The sequence below is a fragment of the Oncorhynchus tshawytscha genome, linkage group LG03 (genome assembly GCF_018296145.1).
Source record: "Oncorhynchus tshawytscha isolate Ot180627B linkage group LG03, Otsh_v2.0, whole genome shotgun sequence".
Lineage (NCBI taxonomy): Eukaryota > Metazoa > Chordata > Actinopteri > Salmoniformes > Salmonidae > Oncorhynchus > Oncorhynchus tshawytscha.
In genome coordinates this window covers 22664877-22684104 of record NC_056431.1, presented here as the reverse complement: position 1 = coordinate 22684104, position 19228 = coordinate 22664877, and the positions used below count along the sequence as shown (strand labels likewise).

The 19228-nt window shown below is 45.2% G+C and overlaps 1 protein-coding gene across 1 annotated transcript; it reads left to right on the top strand.

Annotated features, from left to right (window-relative positions):
- The first annotated feature begins 2489 nt into the window (after positions 1 to 2489).
- Positions 2490 to 18936, top strand: LOC112246119 (protein FAM110C-like). The gene is made up of 2 exons (XM_024414390.1): positions 2490 to 2755; positions 16169 to 18936. The coding sequence occupies exon 2, from the start codon at positions 16933 to 16935 to the stop codon at positions 18301 to 18303; it is 1371 nt and encodes a 456-aa protein (XP_024270158.1). The 5' UTR covers positions 2490 to 2755; positions 16169 to 16932; the 3' UTR covers positions 18304 to 18936.
- Positions 18937 to 19228: the final 292 nt, after the last annotated feature.

Genomic DNA, 19228 nt, shown 5'->3' with positions numbered 1-19228 from the left:
AACAACTTTGTTGGACCCCCAGGGCGACCCTGTTGTCTCCACGGCGCCCCTGCACCTCGATACATGACTGTTCACAGCTTTCTAGGGATTATCACCATACGTTAATAGGAGCTCAAACAGCTGACTGGCTCCAGGAATCGTGCTAGGATTTAGCCACCTGCTATAATGGAGTCTCACAACTGAGGTGGCGAGCATAGTGAGGAACAATGAGGGGTGATTTGCATTTCGCAGGATGTGCACTAACTCCCTCATAGGGGAAAAGATGGCGTCAAACAAGGTTGGTGTCTTTTTCTACCTCACACACAGTGCCCACAGCAGGAAGTGGGGCTTCCTTGAGCCGGGGTTTGGGGCCAGAGGTCAGCCAATGGGATCAGCAGATCATGTTACAGCACACAGATGTGAGAATGGAGCAGTGGCACCGGTCCGGAGGTACCCAAAATGCAGTGTGACTGACAGGTCGACCTCTGATTAGAGAAAACCGGAAAGGGAATCTCTTTTACTCAATTAGTTTCTTCACACACTGGAGAAGTCAAATAAAGGTTCAATTAAAAAAAGAAAAGAGGAACGAGTGAAGATAAGTGTGAAATGTAGCATGTCAGTGAGTTTGTGTTTCTGTTTTCTGTACGTGTGAGTGCATGTGTGTATCTTTGAGTGTGTTTATACTCTCTGCAGAGCAAGGGCGTCATGCAACCCCAAAATCTGAGGGGGCACAATGGATGTGAGGATTTTTTTCCTGCAATTTCCTAGAACCATAGTCATTATGCTTCATTCTATGTCTAAAGTATGTTTATTTTTCTGCATATCTAAGCATATCTCTTGAGCTGTCTGTATCCTCCTGATTGGTGGAATGCCAGCAAAAATTGTTAGACAAGCTAGCGACTCTAAATTAATTGATAGCCTGAAGGCTTCTTGGTAGCTGGTTATGAGGTTGGGAAGTCAACTTCATAAACTTATATATATATATATATATATATATATATATATATAACCTATATAGCTATATATATATATATATATATATATGTGTGTGTGTTCATTTTGTTATTGTTGTTTCTCTGTAATAATACTAGCCACCTAGCAAGTTTATATATATATATATATATATATATATATAGTATATATATATATATATATATATATATATATATATATGCCACTGCTGAAGCTGGTTGAGAGAATGCTAAGAGTGTGCAAAGCTGTCATCAATTATAAAATATATTTTGATTTGTTTAACACTTATTTGGTTACTACATGATTCCATATGTGTTATTTCATAGTTTTGATGTCTTCACTATTATTCTACAATGTAGAAAATTGTTTTAAAAAATAAAGAAAAACCCTGGAATGAGTAGGTGTGCCCAAACTTTTGACTGGTACAATATATATACATTTCTTCTTGAAACAGGCCAAATCTGTGCATGTGCCCCTGTGCCCCTTATGGGCATGACGCCTCTGCGTGCAGAGTATTTCCAGTTACAATGTGCTGTGCTACCTCACTCGCCCTGTCAAGAGTGACGAGAGCACAGGAATGAAAAACAGGTGTGTGTGAAATGTGTGGATCTCTTCTTTATCTCTCTCCTTTCCTCCCCCCGGTCACCCAACCTTTTGGAGTCTGGCACTTTTGCCTGTTTTTTTGGGGGGGAGAAAGGGAGGAAGGGGGGACAGGCACAGAGGGATAGAGCACTAGCACAGAAGGAGAGAAAAAACAACAATGATGATTGCAGATTGTGGCAAACTTCACCTCTTATCCCACACCCTGGATTAACTCTTAACTGTCCCCTACAGTCAGATCTGAGTGTCCAGAACAACAGTGCAGTGTTAAATCCCAGCAAGCCTTTTGTTATACAACAATTAATCACATTATAAGCCAGTAAACCAATCATCATTAGATATAGACAAAAATCCACCACAGGAGTACTTTGAGGAGACTTACCTCAAACCCCAAATGAATTAAAGATAGTGAGACAAGAGATTCGGGACATCCCTTGATATCTTTATTGTTGTTTGCTTAGTAAATGTCCCAGTCCCAAGTGACTTTTGTTAATTTAATATAATCTTCTGAAGCCGTCTAGACAGTCTGCTACCCCCCTAAATTGTATGACTGCAATTATCTTTGAAAAACCCAAGGATGTGGCTTTAATCAAAAATATATTGAGTGAAACATGTAAAGTACCAAATTGTGAATCATGTAGCCCATCCATACACAAATCTATTTTAGCCATACAAATCTAAAAATGTCTGATACCAAGTTCTGTTTTGTCTTCAATATTGTTCTGAAGTACATTAGGTAAGGTAAAGCCTATCATCGTTCTCCTGTCCATCATTGGTGATTATGTATGTACAGTACTTTAACTAAACATCTTGATTCTGATTAAGACTTGACTGGCCCTGAAAATGAAATCAAGGTCTATCTCCTCCCCCTCCAATCACCCACCCCCACATAAAGGCTGAACAGGAGTCAGTTTGAACAGCGCCCTACCTGCCCACTCACCATTGTGCCACGGAGTCGCACGGCTGCTACAACGTAAACTACCCGGTGTTCTGGCAGTCTGCGCAAGAAGCGGACGCAGCACAGCAGACAAGAAGCGTGCAGCACTAGCGGTCTGTCAGTCCGACTATCTGCCGAATAAACTAGGCTACACAAGAAGCGGAGCAGATAACCACTCGGACAGATCCACGTCCCGTCCCAGCGGTTGAAAGAACAGAAAGAAACGAGGACACCTTCACATGTATGAAGAGCAACACACAACACAAGGTGAGCATGAAATGTATTTTTAAACTGATTGGGTAGCACAAAGTTATAATGCCCGTTTATTACCCTACTGTAGATCTTATTACTAGGTAAATTAAATACAAAATAGGCTCCATCGTTCTGAGGAGTGCTTTCCATCAGTGTCGTGAATGAATAGCCTTCAACATTGAGCATTGACAATAATTACTTCCACATTATTTACGGTTTAATCAACTATGATCTGAGCTGTAAATAATGCAATACATTATGCCTGATCATATGTGAATAAATGGGAGAGTAGGTTCGGACTTAGCTTGTGTATAACTCTGTTGTAGACTATTATATATGTTACTGAATATTAAGGGTAATTGCCGAGCGCACTTTGGACACGTGTGATTAACAAGTACACCACAATTAAACCCTAGGCAATGTGACAAGGTGCATTCAGTGCATCTTGGCGGTGTGTTATTTGGATGAGAGGTTATTTTGGTAACGGGTCAGCAATGCCTCACTGAGAGAAACATTTTATTTATTCCTGTTTTATCATGTTGGAAACGGGAGTATACAAAATTATGCACCATAATTCCTCACCATAACTAAACGCAAAGTAGGCTACTTTCAAACCGGGTGCACTGCCTGTTGTTATTCTTGAATGAGCATAATTGTGCATCTATTTTAGGCAGTGTGCCAGTCAGTTTGTGATTCCAGATGGATAGGCTATACCCTCACATGTAATATGCCTTATATAAACTGCAAGCACCAGTAATGTATTTTTGCGCATAAAGTGGATTGTGTAGTGCTACATGGCGTTTTAAAGTTGAACTGTCAGCCTCTGAGGCCAGCGCTGTTGGAGAAGTTGACATGCACTATAATTCATCATATGACGTGTAACCTATACATGAAGGCCCCTCTGACTCGACCGTGAACTGTTCTAGTCGTTAAGACTGCCGTTTCACGACTGCTTGTGACGACGGTCGAGATAAAAGTGAGATCGGGTGAAATTACTTCCTGATAAGATTGAACATCCGCGCGCTGATTGGACAAGAGGCATACTACCTTGGACCATCATATTTTCATCCCGATAAAAACTAAAGCATTAGAAGAAATTATGGATGAGCTTCAAAACATCTGATCTCGTTGTAAAGTCCTGGAATTTTCCATGAATGAGTGCAATGTTTCCATAGATTTTTACTGAGTTACAGTTCATATGAGGAAATCATTCACTTTAAATCAATTCATTAGGCCCTAATCTATGGCTTTCACATGACTGGGAATACAGATATGCATCTGTTGGTCACAGATACCTTTAAAAAAAATAGGCCTCACAATGGGCCTCGGGATCTCGTCACTGGGCTTTTGTGCATTCAAATCACTATAAAATGCAATTGTGTTCGTTGTCCGTAGCTTATGCATGCCCATATCATAACCCCACCAACACCATGGGGAACTCTGTTCACAACTTTAACATCAGCAAACTGCTCGCCCACACAACGCCATACACGTGGTCTGCTTTTGTGAGGCCAGTTGGAAGTACTGCCAAATTCTCTAAAACGACGTTGGAGGTGGCTTATGGTAGAGAAATTAACATTAAAGTCTCTGGCAGCAGCTCTGGTGGACATTTCTGCTGTCAGTATGCCAATTGCACACTCCCTCAAAACCTGAGAAATCTGTGGCATTGTGTTGTGTGACAAAACTGCACATTTTAGGGTGGCCTTTTATTGTCCCCAGCACAAGGTGCACATGTGTAATGATCATGCTGTTTAATCAGCTTTTTGATATGCCACACCTGTCAGATGGATGGATTATCTTGGCAAAGGAGAAATGTTCACTAACAGGGATGTAAACAAATTTGTGCAGAAATGTGCTTTTTGTGCGTATGGAACATTTCTGGGATCTTTTATTTCAGCTCATGAAACATGGGACCAACACTTTACATGTTTAATTTATATTTTTGTTCAGTGAAGCCATTGTGTGGCAATCTGTTTACCTGCAATGGCAACGTTTTATGTGGCCTCAGGTTGTAGTCTAACCTGGTTTAGACATTAGGCCAATGGCAATGAACCTATAGGGAAGATATTAGACACTGATGAGCCAAGTAAGTGCCCTAAAAAGTGAGACATCGGGCAGAAGACTGCGCTACCTGAGATCTCACAACCAGTGGTTCTTCAACAAGGTTCTTATGCAATCTTATAAAAGATAAAAGTCAAAACCTATTGTATCTCACAGTCAGTCTTGGGTGATGCTCAAGTTCCCTTAGACTAGGGTTGGGCCAGAGCATTGTGTGGCCCATGTTCTACTCATCCCCCACCATCTCGTTCTGATATTTGGAGATAGTAGATTATTCGTGTGGAGTCACTAGCATATACCACTGAAGGTCAGTCCATATAACCTGGAGTTCTGGACCAAACAAAGAGCACTCTTTTGCACTCTTTTGTCTTGCAACCACAAACACGTGCTGTGGTGTGTTTGTGTGTGCGTGTGTGTGCGTGCGCACGCGTGTCCATAGAGCAGTCTGTTTCCCCTTCCGATTATAAAGAAAAGCAGCAGAGGTATTCTTTAATCATGCACTGTGGTAGCTTTGTGGTGTTGTTCCATTTTGACAGGCTGTTGCATGTTTTAAGATGCGGACATGGACAGCTGTGCTAGTATATCATGCAGTAGTGATGATGCTGATGTGCTCTTACTTCCTCGCTAGTGAACAGACATGATCTGCCCCGCCACAATGCAGTTAACTTGATTTTTGTGTGACATTGCTGAGCGATAAAGCTCAATGTGACCCCTCAGCAATTGTATACACAGTCATGGCAGTAGTCTCTCACGTTCAGTGGCATTTTCTATTCCCGGGTCGCTCTTTGGAGATGAGGTGATCTTTGGCTGTGAGGACAGGAGCCTGGCAGATTTAGGACATTCACCAGTGTTTTGTGGAAGGTTATAACCCATATAGACAACCTTGTCCCATCATACAGATAACTGTGTAGTTCCTTGATGTATTTGGCCTTTAATGTTCATCCTTATGAAACAAGCTTTGAGATCTGTCATGTATGAGAACACCAGTATGCGTCATCTCTTCCTATGCTCATGGCTTCCAGTCTGCGGGAACCAGCAGTGATCTGACCGACTCTACCTGCAAATTAACAGTCTGGCATCATGGAACAGTTGTAAACATCTGTAGTGTATTTTTCACCTATGGCAGTGGGTTCACACACTGCTAATTTAGCCGCTGTAATAAGGCTGTTGTCTGTCTTTGAAGTTGATCCCACCAGAGCAGACAGGCAGGAAGTTGTGCTCTGCTACGGCAGGCCCAGCGGCACAAACAGAGCAGAGAGCAGGCAAAGCCAACCTCCAACAGGAGCCCTGACATCAGTAGGTTGACTAAGATTAAATATAACATGGGCCGGTCCTCCGCGGGTTAAACGGCTCAGATCACCCGCGGTGTTGGTGGCAGCGGCAGGTCGAGTCAGGGCCCAAAATGTCACACTGCCCACAGTGACCTTTTCTGGAGGTTTGTGTGTGTGTGAATGCATAGCCACGTGTTCATCCAGCAACACACACACACATTCCGTAGAAATACACACATTGCGTTCTAGACTGACAAATAGCAGTTTAAACTTACCAGTGGTATGCCATTGACCCATGTATGCCCTGGTGTAGGACCGGGCTGAGCCACTTATGGGACACATGCTCTTATTATTTCTGCATTCTTTCAGTCTCATTCTTCATTTCTCTCTGTCATTTATCTTTACACTCTCTTTTTTGAGACTCCCCACATGTATAATCTCATTGGTGTTGACCCACATCAATCTGATCTGCTGCAATATAGTGGAAGCCTCAGGGCCTTTGATGGTTTTAGTTCACAATAGGCCCCTCATGTGTTTCTTATCACTTAAAGTTCATGAAACCCACAGTCACTTTTCACTGAACTCTTGTGTTTTCTCTCACAGACCAGTCTTGTAATCAGTAATTTCCCCAAATAAAAATCATTGGTTTGTGTGTGTCATATTGTACTCTCCAAAATAAAAATCAAACATTTTTTTGCCAAATCCCTTTCCTGTTGCATGGTTGCCATGTACAGCCCACTAGTTACAGAAGGTGAAGCCCCCTAGTTATGGAGGGAAGTTCAGGTTCCTAATTAGAGGGTAATGGGTCCTGTAAGTGACATCACCTTCCCCCTGGCACTATGAGTGTGTGTGTGTGTGTGTGTGTGTGTGTGTGTGTGTGAGGGAGAGAGAGTGTGTATGAGAGAATGAGAGGCAGCTGTTGTGAGACATTTGACAATCACTGCTGTGTGAGACTTCAAACACCCTCCGTCTTCACACAAACTGTCAGAATCTGAGCTTATAATTTGACTTTATTGTTCCTTTAAATGTGTTGTGTTTGAGGAGGTGCTTTTGAGATAGCTAGCTTCCTCTAAAGCTAAACTGGAAATGCACCTAACAGAGAACTTTGTGCACAAAGTTTCATCAGGGGCTTCATCTTTCCTTGAGGATGCTTATTTATTGTAGTTTCTTTCAGTAAGTCATTTCCACAACATGTAAAAAATATTTTATTCAAAAACCACATTGGTGTTTTGGGCTGTACCTGTAACAAAACTCCTGTTTTTTTCCTTCATGGCTTGTTCTCCATCTCCTTTTTAAATAGTGAGCCAATTTGTTTTCAGCTATTTTATTTCCATAACTGATTAAAACAAATCCCTCATGGCTCCCCCTACTGCAGATATATGATGAGCAATATGTTTGGATCATCGAATCGCAGTAAAATCGCAGTATCTAATTACAATACATATAGAATCCTGAGAATCGCGATAAATGTCCTATCCCTGGCAATTCCCAGCCCTTCACTCTTAAAAATGAAAGGTGCTATCTAGAACCTAAAATGGTTCTTTGGCTATCCCCATAGAATAACTATTTGAAGAAGCCTTTTTGATTCCAGATAGAACCCTTTTGGTTCCAGGTAGAACCCTTTTGGGGTCCATGTAAAACCCTTTCCACAGAGGGTTCTACATGAAACCCAAAAGGGTTCTTACCTGGAACCAAAAAGGGTTCTCCTATGGGGACCCTTTTTTATAAGAGTGCATTAGCTAAAAGTGCCCCTCCAGAATCTTCATCGGAGGCACAACAAATCAGATAATTATACCTATGAATCTAGTAATTTTCACGATTCTCAACCACCCTCCCACTGTAGCATCCATAGACCCATCTCTATCAGCCCCTAACCCAATAAATAATGAATAATTGCTAACTAAATCATGAAAGGTGGTCCGCCCCTCCATCTCCTACTGGTCCCCTGTGTCGTGGTGACAGCTGTGGGAGCTCCTCTCCCTCTCACATCCCTGTAATTGTTCACAGCCCTGCTGGGTACCTCGGTGGCTCTGCCACATCCAATCAGAATCACCCATAGTGATCAGAATCACCCATAGTAATATTCACTCAGTCGCTGACTCATGACAGTCTGGACCCTTCAATTAAGAGGACACGGCAGTGCTGGTTACGGCCTCCGAGACTGCTATCCATTCCATCCGTCCTCTCCATCCGACTCACTATGGGGAGTCTTGGTGACTCTGACAGGGCAAGGAGGAGGAACGAGGGCTCTATTTCTGTGGCACTTGGGGCCTGTTTGTGGAGACGTAGGCTGACGACTGGGTAATGAGTGAAGACAGCTGGCAGGTTCAGTAGAGGTGACACACTAAGAGTACATATGACAGGAAGGAAAACACTGGGCCTTGTTCCCGGACTGTGTTTGAGAGGTTTTACCCTCATCTAGTTTTCCCCATGGTTGACTCCTTTATTCGGATCGGAAATATCCGAAAAATACAAAAAAGTAGGGCAAGTCGTAAGTGGTCAGTGCTTGGTGGGCCTCTGTAAATGTGGCATATTTTCGCAGGGAAATATGAAAAACACATTAGCTGACATTCTCTCTTTTCCTCTGGGTTGAAATGTAAGCTAATCGAGTCGTATTGGTTTTTCCGTTCAGTTGATAACTGTGGCCGTCTCGTTGGTGGTGGGTTGGTGATAAGTGACTGGTAGCCTACATTGTAGGTTGGTACATCGTATTCAGGTCATGGTTCATCCATACGGGGACAGATAGCTAATCAATGGAAAGTGTGAGACTGTGAGGGGTGGTAGGGGGTGCCCTCTGGCACAGTGGTTGGCTAGGATGTATCAGTGTGTTCAGAGATGACATGATGTTTGGGGAGGGAGGCATAGCTGGAGGAGTCCCCCCTTCAACACTTGGATGATGCTTTAACAGACAGAAATGTCTAGTCGGAACATCCCAGCAACGTTGTAAGACTTCTGTGAGAATGTTTTGTGGTCCCCGTTATTTTCTATTTAGGGTGCTAAGAGGCTGCAAATGCAGACACCCTCAACATTTCGACAGAACTAACACACAAGATGCCCAGCTGTGCTAAACTTAGTTGTTTGTTATATAATGTAGCATCTAAATAGTCAGCCTTTTATTAAGTCGATACATGGTTACATGAACAACTGCAGCACTGACAAAGTGTATTTTGTGTACTGACACAAAGTAGAAAGAGAAAAGACATGAAAACTCTCATCTTGTTGGACATTCCCTTACGGGTTCTGCAAATGGGCCGCATGCCTCAAACTCTCTTTTAACACTATGAAACCACTAGAAACCGGCATTTGCTGCTTCAGAGAGGGCGAATTCTTCCGACTTGTTGAAATCAAACATCTGGCTCGTCTCCAGTAAGAGCTCTAGATAGAGCTTTGACACCAGCTGAGAGCTTAATGAGGGCTTACTCCGGCAGAACAGCCTTCATAACTTAACACTCCAGGGGATGTGCCCAGATGTATGTGTGTGTACAGTACTGTGTATACAACCCCAGGATGGTGTGTTTGGGAGGTTTGGGGGGATGCTCTCTGCTACTCAACAGGGCTCTTTCTCACACACAGCATTCAGCAGTATATTTGACAGAGGGTTCGTTTTGTTTAGTCACATAAAGACATGTTGGCATTTATAGGTGTAACAGTGGTGGTCATTGCTCAGAATATGTACACCAAGCTATCCAGACCTGGGATGGAGGCACCACAAACCCCCAAGCAAGCATGCACCCCCCCCCCTCCCCAAATCCACCACCAACCTCTCCCATCTCCTTTTTGACCTCAGCTGCATCCCCCAAATTCCTGACCAGAAGGACTATTGTAATATGTAATACATTTCCCCAACATTTTCTTGATAGGTTCCCAGTATACATGTTCTCCTTCCGTGTGTATGAGCTCACCCTTCAGTGGTTCACTCGTCAACCGTGAGTCGTCATAGCAGAGGCTTAACATTCCACCACTGAGCTGTAGACAGAGAGTGGATCAGGTGTCACTATAACGTGGCACGGGTTACCAGGGAGTCCGGGGCTGGGACTGGTGCCAGAGTGGAACACGGGGTGCATCCACGGCAGTAACTTCCACTAAGGACAGGGGGGACCACAAATCAAAGTTACATGGAAAGATATCTGAACGTATGTAATACTGAAAGGCCAATGAAGAGAGCTATGTTTTTTCTGCATCTGTGGAATTGTCTATGTGGGCAAGACACATGCTTAATTGTCTTTTTCCATGCATTAGGCCTAAAATGTGTAACACACAAACAGTCCGTATTGAGTCATTGGGTTACATGCTGTGGGTCAACTGTGCTGTGGTTATCAGCTCAACCAGAGGGGGTGCCTGCTCCTGCTGTCGGAAAAAAGTTAGAAGTTAGAATAGTCGAGGAAGTCTGGCCGTCTTATCTCAACCGTTTCAACCTTTATTAGTTTTGCAGGGGTGTGAGAGCTGATAAGAGGTTGACCAGGGCCGGCAGTCTTGCACCTCCAGTGCCACAATCACGTAGTCCGTGTGGTCCTTTGAGTAGCTAATCAAGGACGCTTTTTTTTAAAGCAATGTTCTGTACTTCAGGTTTTTGTGATTAGCAGGACTTTCCCAACCTGGAATATGCTTGGAATAGGCTAATATAAATATTTGACTTACATACTGTACATACTGTAAAGGGGGCAGCAGGTAGCCTAGGGGTTATGGGGTTGGGCCAGTAACTGAAAGATTGCTGGATCAAATCCCCAAGCTGACAAGGTAAAAAATCTTTTGTTCTGCCCCTGAACAAGGCAGTTAACCCACTGTCGTCATTGTAAATAAGGATTTTTTCTTAACTGATTCGCCTAGTTAAATAAAGGTTAATTTTTAAAAAAATTATACAGAGCAGGACAGATTGCTTTCGTCTGTACAGGCTGTCTCTATTTCGCACTTATAGGCTTCGACTCTCCACTCACTGTCTTCTAGTGATTAACTTTGAATGACAAAAGAGCCACATTCAGTGAGTTAAGTGGCCATCTCATCTATTTTATGGTTGGGAGGAGGTCTATTGAGGTGGCGGTCCCTTAAGTCGTCCCCCTTGTGACCTGATGCCCCCCTGCATGACAGTGGAGGGGTCTGAGGTACCCCCTGTCCCCACCCCACCCTGCAACATCCCCCACCTCCTGCCCCACAACCATACATCAAGTAGCTAATGGCCTGATGGCACTTGAAGCCTCACAATTGTGATGGGATTTACGGTGTGTCACTGGCTTTGTGTGTTGGGCCAGTGGAGGGGTGTTTGTCCTCCTGGCTCCATCTCTGTTATTTTTTATTGTCATGTTGTTGTTTTTTGTCCTCCCCCAGCTAATGAGATGGAGTGTTCCAGGTCTTTCCCTTCTTATCTACCAGACCCAGAGAGAGCCATTGTTTAGAGCCATTAATAATCCAATGTCTGTGGCCCTAGAAGAGCCAATTCTCTGTCCATCCTCAGAACAGACCCTCTAGAGATGCTTCTGTGGTGCTGGTTAATGACCGAACAGGGTTGAACCGTTAATTTGGACCATTAATGGTCATCGTCTTTATGTTCACACATGGCGCTGTCAACCTGGGCGTGTTGTGCGTCCATAGAATCTACAGATGCCGCAAGAGAATCCTGAATAGGTCCTGGTTAAAATGTTACAATTTTATAAAGTTGGAGTCCAATGGTCATGGTCTTCCAGCTTCTGCCTGTTTCATCCCACAGAGAGGAGCCAGATGTTTCAAAAGACAGAAAGAAAAGGGGAAAACAGGAGAAAGAGAAAGCAGAAAATATAGGGGTGAAGATTGAGAGATTACACTTCTGCTGATAGATAGTTCACAGCAGATGCCCCTCATTTCTTTCACAGGTGTAAAGAGGGTCAGCACATTTTTAAAGTGCTTCAAAGGGGGTCTCTCCGAGAATTGATGTACCTCTTCTCTTGTGTTTTATCCCTCTGAATGCATATTTCAAAGTGGAACTTGTTTTAACCTTCTAAACTGAGGACATCCGGTTTCCTTTGGATATGCTTTGTTACCTCTGGACTCTAGCTGTTTCATTGGTGGGTAGACGAGGAACTCCTCATGAACCAAACAAACACTCCCTGGGTTGGAGCCTTATCTTCCCCACCAGAGTAATCAACAGCGCTCTTTAACCCTTCCTAGTCGAATGTCTTTGCTTACTCATGTAGTTAACCTCTAGCACCATTTGTATTTGAAACAGTAGCTAAATTAACAATCAATTGAATTCGTTGTTTTTTTTAAAATTAGGTCTGTCCTCTGAGCTCTGGAGTGGGAAACAGATAGGCATGACCTTTGCTTTTGGTTTATCTAACCTGGGTCATACTCATCAACCAAGTAGCCCAAATAATACCATTGAATAAAAGCTCAATTGAGTGAGCCGGATCCATTTGTTGTGCACACAACCGCAATGCGACCCTGGTGATCACGGAACGTCGGACCCTTTTCGCGCTCTCACTGGGCCGGACAGTTGTCTGTCCGGCCCAGATGCAGCATGACACAAAACATCTGCTTCGTCTTATAGGCTACATGGGGGCGCCTGCCTAAGCCGTCCCTGCAGGCGGGCGAGCAGCTTCACAGAGAGAGAGGGAGAGAGAGAGAGGGGGGGGTCAGACAGAGGGGGAAATGACAGGGTGGGAGGGAAAAACAGAGAGAAAGAAAGCAGGAGAGGGGGGAGTGAGACAATTACAGCGAGAGAGAGAGAGAGAGAGCGAGTGGGGTAGAAAAAGATAAGAGATGGACAGTGACGTATGAAAGCCAGGGAGATGAGAGGGGTACAGAAGAGGTTAATATTTACCCATTGTGAGAGAAGGGGGAAGCCAGAGCGGGAGCAGGGGCGATGCAGTGTAATGGGAGAAAAGTTCTACTGTTCTAAAAGTTCTCACACGCTTTTCAAAAGAGGGAGGATCACGGTAAAGGGTGCTGGGTACTAATTAGTCTCATTAGAGTCAATGGAGTTACTGGCGGCTGTTGTCTGTGTGTAAATCCAGGTTGGGATCACCCCCTCGCTCTCACGGTGTATGTGTGCGCACGTGCGAAAGCGTCAACCTGGTCTACTGACCTCACCCTGTGTTTTCAGATCCAACCTGTTTTCTTATGTTGTGGCTTGAAACCTGTCTATTTCTACATCTTCTCTCAGTTATCAATCACCATGTGTGTCCAGAAGAAATATGAGCAAACTTACATTTGGAAGACTGTCTGCATGGACTCTGCTTGTAAGTAATAAATAGTGTCCCAAACAACCAACGGCTAGCGTTGTGATTCACACTGATCTATGAATTATTCTCAGTGATAGTACTCACAGTGCTCAGAGCAAGAGATAACCTCTTATCAGAGACTGGCTGGCTCTCTTTAAATGGCTCGTGTCCCATCCAATGAATACAATGCCTTCAGAAGACATTTACATTATAAAGAACAGAAGAACATTCATATGAACACAGTCAATCTCAGCGGGGAACATGGTTTTTGAACTTGGTCTGAGTGAAAAAAAGGCAGTGGTTTTCAAAAGATGTATGGTCTCTGGAGTTATACTTTCATATTCTGAACATTCTCCCTTGTTTTGTCATATAATATTACTATTTGCTTAACTCTTGACTCCAACATCCTGTGGTCACCCGTTTTGTCTTCCATTGGTCATTAATAAAACCAGGATCTACTCCATGCCACACACTCTATAGAACTCATATTCAGATTGGATTGAAGAACTCACACTTCCATGGAGGGTTAGAGGCTGCCTGTCATCAGTGCCCCATGTTTTGAGTTCATAGGCCAGGCAATAATCTTGCTTTACGCTCCAGTGTCATGATCCTGCCAGTTGAAACGGCAATCTTACTGTCTGACGTGGGGCACATATGCTCCGGAAGAACGGTGTGTGGTAAATATGGCGCCCCCGCCACCTCCACCACCGTTACCCTTAGTTACGCTACATTTTTCACCCCCTCTTACTTTCTGTAGTCACACTTTATTGGACGGTCTGGATAGTCCATCTGTAGATACAGATGGTCAAACTATCAACAAACTAGGCAACTGCGTGCTAATGTTAGGGTTAGATTTAGAATATGGGTTAGTTGGTTGAAAGGTCACTGATCGTCTGCAGAGCATCTGTAGATGGACCATACAAATAAAGAGTTACCCTTTCTGTTTTTACCCCTGTTTTTACCCCTGTCTAGACTCTTTCCTCTGACACCTGTTGATGTTTGTCTTATTCCAAACAATGGGTACCTTTCCCGGGCCTTGCCTGCCTGACATCTGGAAAGTGTAGCCATCCCCCTCCTCTCTAGACGGAATTTATAGTAGTAGGCCATCTAGGTCTTTCGACAGCAGGGTAGAGGGGGGGGGGTTGACGCGAGAGAGGTGTGGAGGTTGAACGGTAGTGAGCCAAGGTAAGCCCCATTTTCATGTCATGCTGCCAGTAGTTAGCTTTTTCACAAATTCGTAGGACTTCGTTTAAAGTCTTGGGGGTTTGTTTTGGTGATCATTAGGGCTAGGATCCTTATGGAAAGTACTTGCTGTTTGCAAAGTGCCTCCGTTTCTTTCTTTGCTATTGAACCGTACCAACATACTAACCTTATACTATTATGCAATGTGTACACAAAACCCTTTAGAAACACCACAGACATAGATCCTTTTCCTGCCAGGAGGTCACTCATTGTTTTGCCTCATAAAAACTAAGTGCCAAAATAGACTTATTCGTATCGCACCTCAGGCCACTCTGAGAACAATACCACTCTGACTCTTCAGCAGTCACACAGCAGAAGAAGCATGTTTGGTTCTCTGGGACAGTTTCTGAATACTTTTTGAAGGAAAGTAAATGAAAAACAGCCACCACCTGTGCCCCCAGGTTTTTGTTGCAGTTCTGGGGTTTAGAGACGGTCTTTCTACTGCTAAACCCCACATGGTAGCCTATGTAGGCTCCCGAGTGGCGCAGCGGTCTAAGGCACTGCATCTCAGTGCTGGATGTGTCACTACAGACCCTGGTTCAATCCCGTGCTGTATCGCAACAGGATGTAATCGGGAGTCCCATAGGGCGGTGTACAATTGGCCCAGCATCATCCGGGTTAGAGGAGGGGTAGGCCGTCATTGTGAAATAAGAATTTGCTCTTAACTGACTTTCCTATTTAAATAAAGGTAAACGAAAAATGGGCCCTCTGTTTTTACACAAGAAAAGTAACTGATAATCTGCAAACCAACTCTGCAGACAAACATTTTAATTTACTGGGCAGGGCCTTATTGCCAAGTGCTGACACACACATGCACACAGGATAATCATAGAGAGCACCCTCCTTGGTTTAGGTACACCATCCCGTTATAGACACACAACCTTGCCCCCTCCCTTCCTTACTCCCAAGTCATCGCAATGCGTTCCCCTAAAAATAACGGTCTTCTCTTTCTATGCAACATGTAACTGAGATATGTACCACTTCAAACAACTCCAGTTACTTTTGTTTTAAAGTTGAATGTATCTTTCATTGGGGCTCGCTAATTTGGAGAACAAGCTGCCTCACCGCAACTGTGAGAGTTATTGCGCTGGAAGTGTATTGGTTTACTTTGCAGTTTTATTTTTGCAGCGTTTTAAAATATTGATGGTCTTGCGTTAGCGAAGCATTCCGTACAGACGTTTAGGAATGCAAATGTGGTTCAACTCATCTCAGCTGGTTATGCAATTTTATATTAGGAGCGATGCCTCTTTTCTGTCAACCTTGCATGTTGAGGAGAAATCGTTTTGGGAGATGTGTTGAGCTCCTTCCCCTTGAGCACATAGACACACAGACACACTCTCACAGCTACAGGGTGCTATGAATATCAATGCAGAAGTACGATTCTTATTATTATTGTAGCCTCCAAGATATTCAATTCCTCGTAAAACTCGGATTGGCATGTTTTGTGTATTCCCAATAGCAGTCAGCTCAGTGCATGCGTGGGAGCTTGGCCCAGCTCTTTCCTGGCAGACACAGGACTTATTCCAGAGTGCAAAAGGAGCTCAGAGTGAGCTTTAGAGACCACTGTCCCTCTCTGCCATATGGTCTCTCTCTGTTTCTCCGTCTCTGCGGCCCTGGAGAAAAGCAGGCCGTGCTAACACCTCTCTTTTTTTATGTTTTTCTCCCAGGGGACTGTGGGTGCAGGTGAGGACAAGGGCAAGTCCTTCGTCCGTCAACGTCAGAAGTGTCCCGGTGCCGCCCATCCTCAGGTCACCTCAACCACGACGGCAGCCGAACAAATAGGCATCTCTCGACCCAGCGTCCCTCAGACTGCCTGCCTTCACCAAGCAAATATTTGTGGCCGTTATATCTCATTTCCCAGGTTTAACCTTCAGTGAAAAGATCAATGGAAAAGGAGTGATCGCTCAGAGAGAGACAGACAGAGAGAACAAGAAAGTAAGGGGGAGGGTGACAAATAGTAACCCTTTCAAAGTGAACTCTGCCTGCTATTTATGCTGCGCTGTGGGCAGGAGAACGTCCCATTTGGGAGTGCTGTTGACCAGTGGCAACAGGATTTCCCTGCACCCTGCCCATTTATCCAAATTCCTGTGTAAATACTGGATAGAGATATCAATTTGTCTGGGCTCCAATAGTGCCCAGAAAGAGACTATAAGCTATCTATAGAAAGCTCCACAACAAACTTGGCCTCTGTGGTCACAGAATTGCCACCTAGTTATTTCCTCAGTAGAGAGATCCAGGAACTGTGAGTGAGAATGGGAGCTGCTATGCTTTAGTTCTAAAGCAGAAAGCTTACTGAAAAGCTCACACCAGACTAGAACTTGAAAGGTACAACAATAGATCCAGGGGGAACACCTTTGGCAACTAGCAGCAGGAGAAGGCAGCCATTTTGGGGCTGCTGTTTTGATGTCTTTACCCAGAAAGGTGGAGCACCATGAAGCCGTTAACACCCATAGGATCCCCCTCACCTCTGAGGCTCCTCAACAAGGGCCCGGACTACCTGCGTAGGCAGATGGAGGGTGGGGGCCAGGGCCGTTCCATCAGCGCTGTAGAGAGACTCGAGGCAGACAAGGCCAAGTATGTTAAGAGCCAGCAGGTCATTAACACCAAACAGGAGCCCGTCCTGGTGCCTTGCACACCACCTCCTCCACACCGTCGTCCCCACACCGTGCCTGGGTGCCTCACACCACGACTGCCACCCCGCCGATCCTCTGCTCCTTTTCCCACCCCCCTCACTGTACGAGATGAGAACGAGAATGATGACTCGAGGAAGGAGAATCGGAGGACGACGGTGGATGTGGAAGCACGGAACAGGAGTAACGCCAACAAGGTGACCCCACCCAGCCCCAGGAACCCCTGGACTCCACCCTCCATACCCCTGGTAGCCCCTCATAGTGCCCCCATCCTGAGGAGGAGCACCGGTAAGCGCATGCTGCGGCCTGACTCCCTGGTCATCTACCGGCAGAAGAAAGAGTGCAAAATCCTGCCTAGTGGTGGCATCGTATTGGGGAACTCCAACATGGAGATAAAGGGGTACAACTTTGTCCGCCGCCTCTTCCAGGGCTCCATGCGGGAGAAGAGTGGTGGGGGCGAGGGGGGCACCCAGAAGATGGTGATCAGCGAGGAGAAAGCTTTGTCGCGGGATGGTGACTCACGCATGTCTTGGACCAATGATAAGGACACCGTGGACGGGGGACAGGTAGGGCCAGGCAGCCGGAGATCCAGTAAGACAGACCACGAGCGCTCACCACTTCCCAGCCCTGGCTTCAGCTATACATCGGAGCGGACTAAGAATGGTGTTAGCTGTGTTAGCAATGGCACTACCAATGGTACCAGAAACGGCAATGGAATCACCAAGGGCAATGACGTAAGTGACCACACTGACAACGAGGCGGACATCTGGAAGCGGGTGCCGCCGCCCCCGCGGTGGCGTTCAGGACTACAACGCTCCAAGTCAGATCTGCTTCTGCGATGCTCAGTGGCGTTGTCTGACCAGGAGCATTTCTTTGACTACTGCGGGCTGGACCTGGACATGGTGGACCGGCTGGGGCCTGAGAACTTCCTGGGTGGGATCAGCGACGTAGACACACTCTCATTGGTGCTGAGGAGCATAGGGGGAGGGGGCGGTGGCTCGGAGCCCAGCGAGTTCTCCCGCCACTCAGGAGAGGCGGGGCTTTTCCAGGAGGAGGTGGCCGAGAAGCTGACCACGGGGGTGTCAATCATCGAGAGGAATGCCCGTGTCATCAAGTGGCTCTACAGCTGCAAGAACGCAGCACAGGAGGGGCCCAAAGAGTCCACTGTTTAGACACCACTTCTCTAAAAGAAGACATGTTCCCCTATGACTGAAGGACAGAGACTTTGTTATTGTACTGTAATCCTTAGTCTTCTCCCAGGTTGATATGCTGTATTTATATGTCCTATGGGAAGTGTGAGGGGTGTGGATGGCCTACACCTTATTTTCAAGTGGAATCATTTACCCCTGCATACGTTTTGTCAGTGAGTGTGTGATTGTGTTGGATATGGCTGTCCCACCCACTCCCTATCCTAACCAATAGGTATTGTCGGATCTATAGTGACTGACAGCCTCCCCTAAGCTCCGCTCTGACTCTACAACCAACAATAAGGCGCATCAGTGAGAAAACAACAGGCAGAGATGAGGCTGTATTTAGTGCCGTGGACGAGCAACAACACAACCCTACACTCTTCTCTCGAACATATCAATAATTTAGAATGGAAAACCACAGAGGGTTTTTTTCTGAACTGGAGTGAACTGTGAGTACCTCATTCCGAACTGTGCCAGTTTAGTTTGTGTGTAGCTTTTCTTTCTTTTTTCTTCTTAAAACGCAGGCGTTGGAACAGGCACGCGAGGGACCCCTGTGGGGTTGTTAATGCACTGAACTGGACGAGAAGTGTGAGAGAGACAGGCAAAGAGTGAGAGTGAGAGAGAGAAAGAGAAACAGCTTGGACTTTTTAGAGAGAATCCTCACCTATTAAACACTGAGCATAATACTCTAGAGGCAGTAATACCGGGACAGTAGTATTTGACAAGGAGGGACGCAGGGTCGGTTATTTTGATCCTACAGCACCTCTGAACCTTACCCCAAGGAGAGGTAACTCTGACACAGCAGCTACTGACCACTGATACGTTAGTTGTGACACAATTGTTATTGATTTTGACAGCTACCGCTATGTAATTGGCTGGCAGCAAACTCTGCATTGCCTTTACCCCT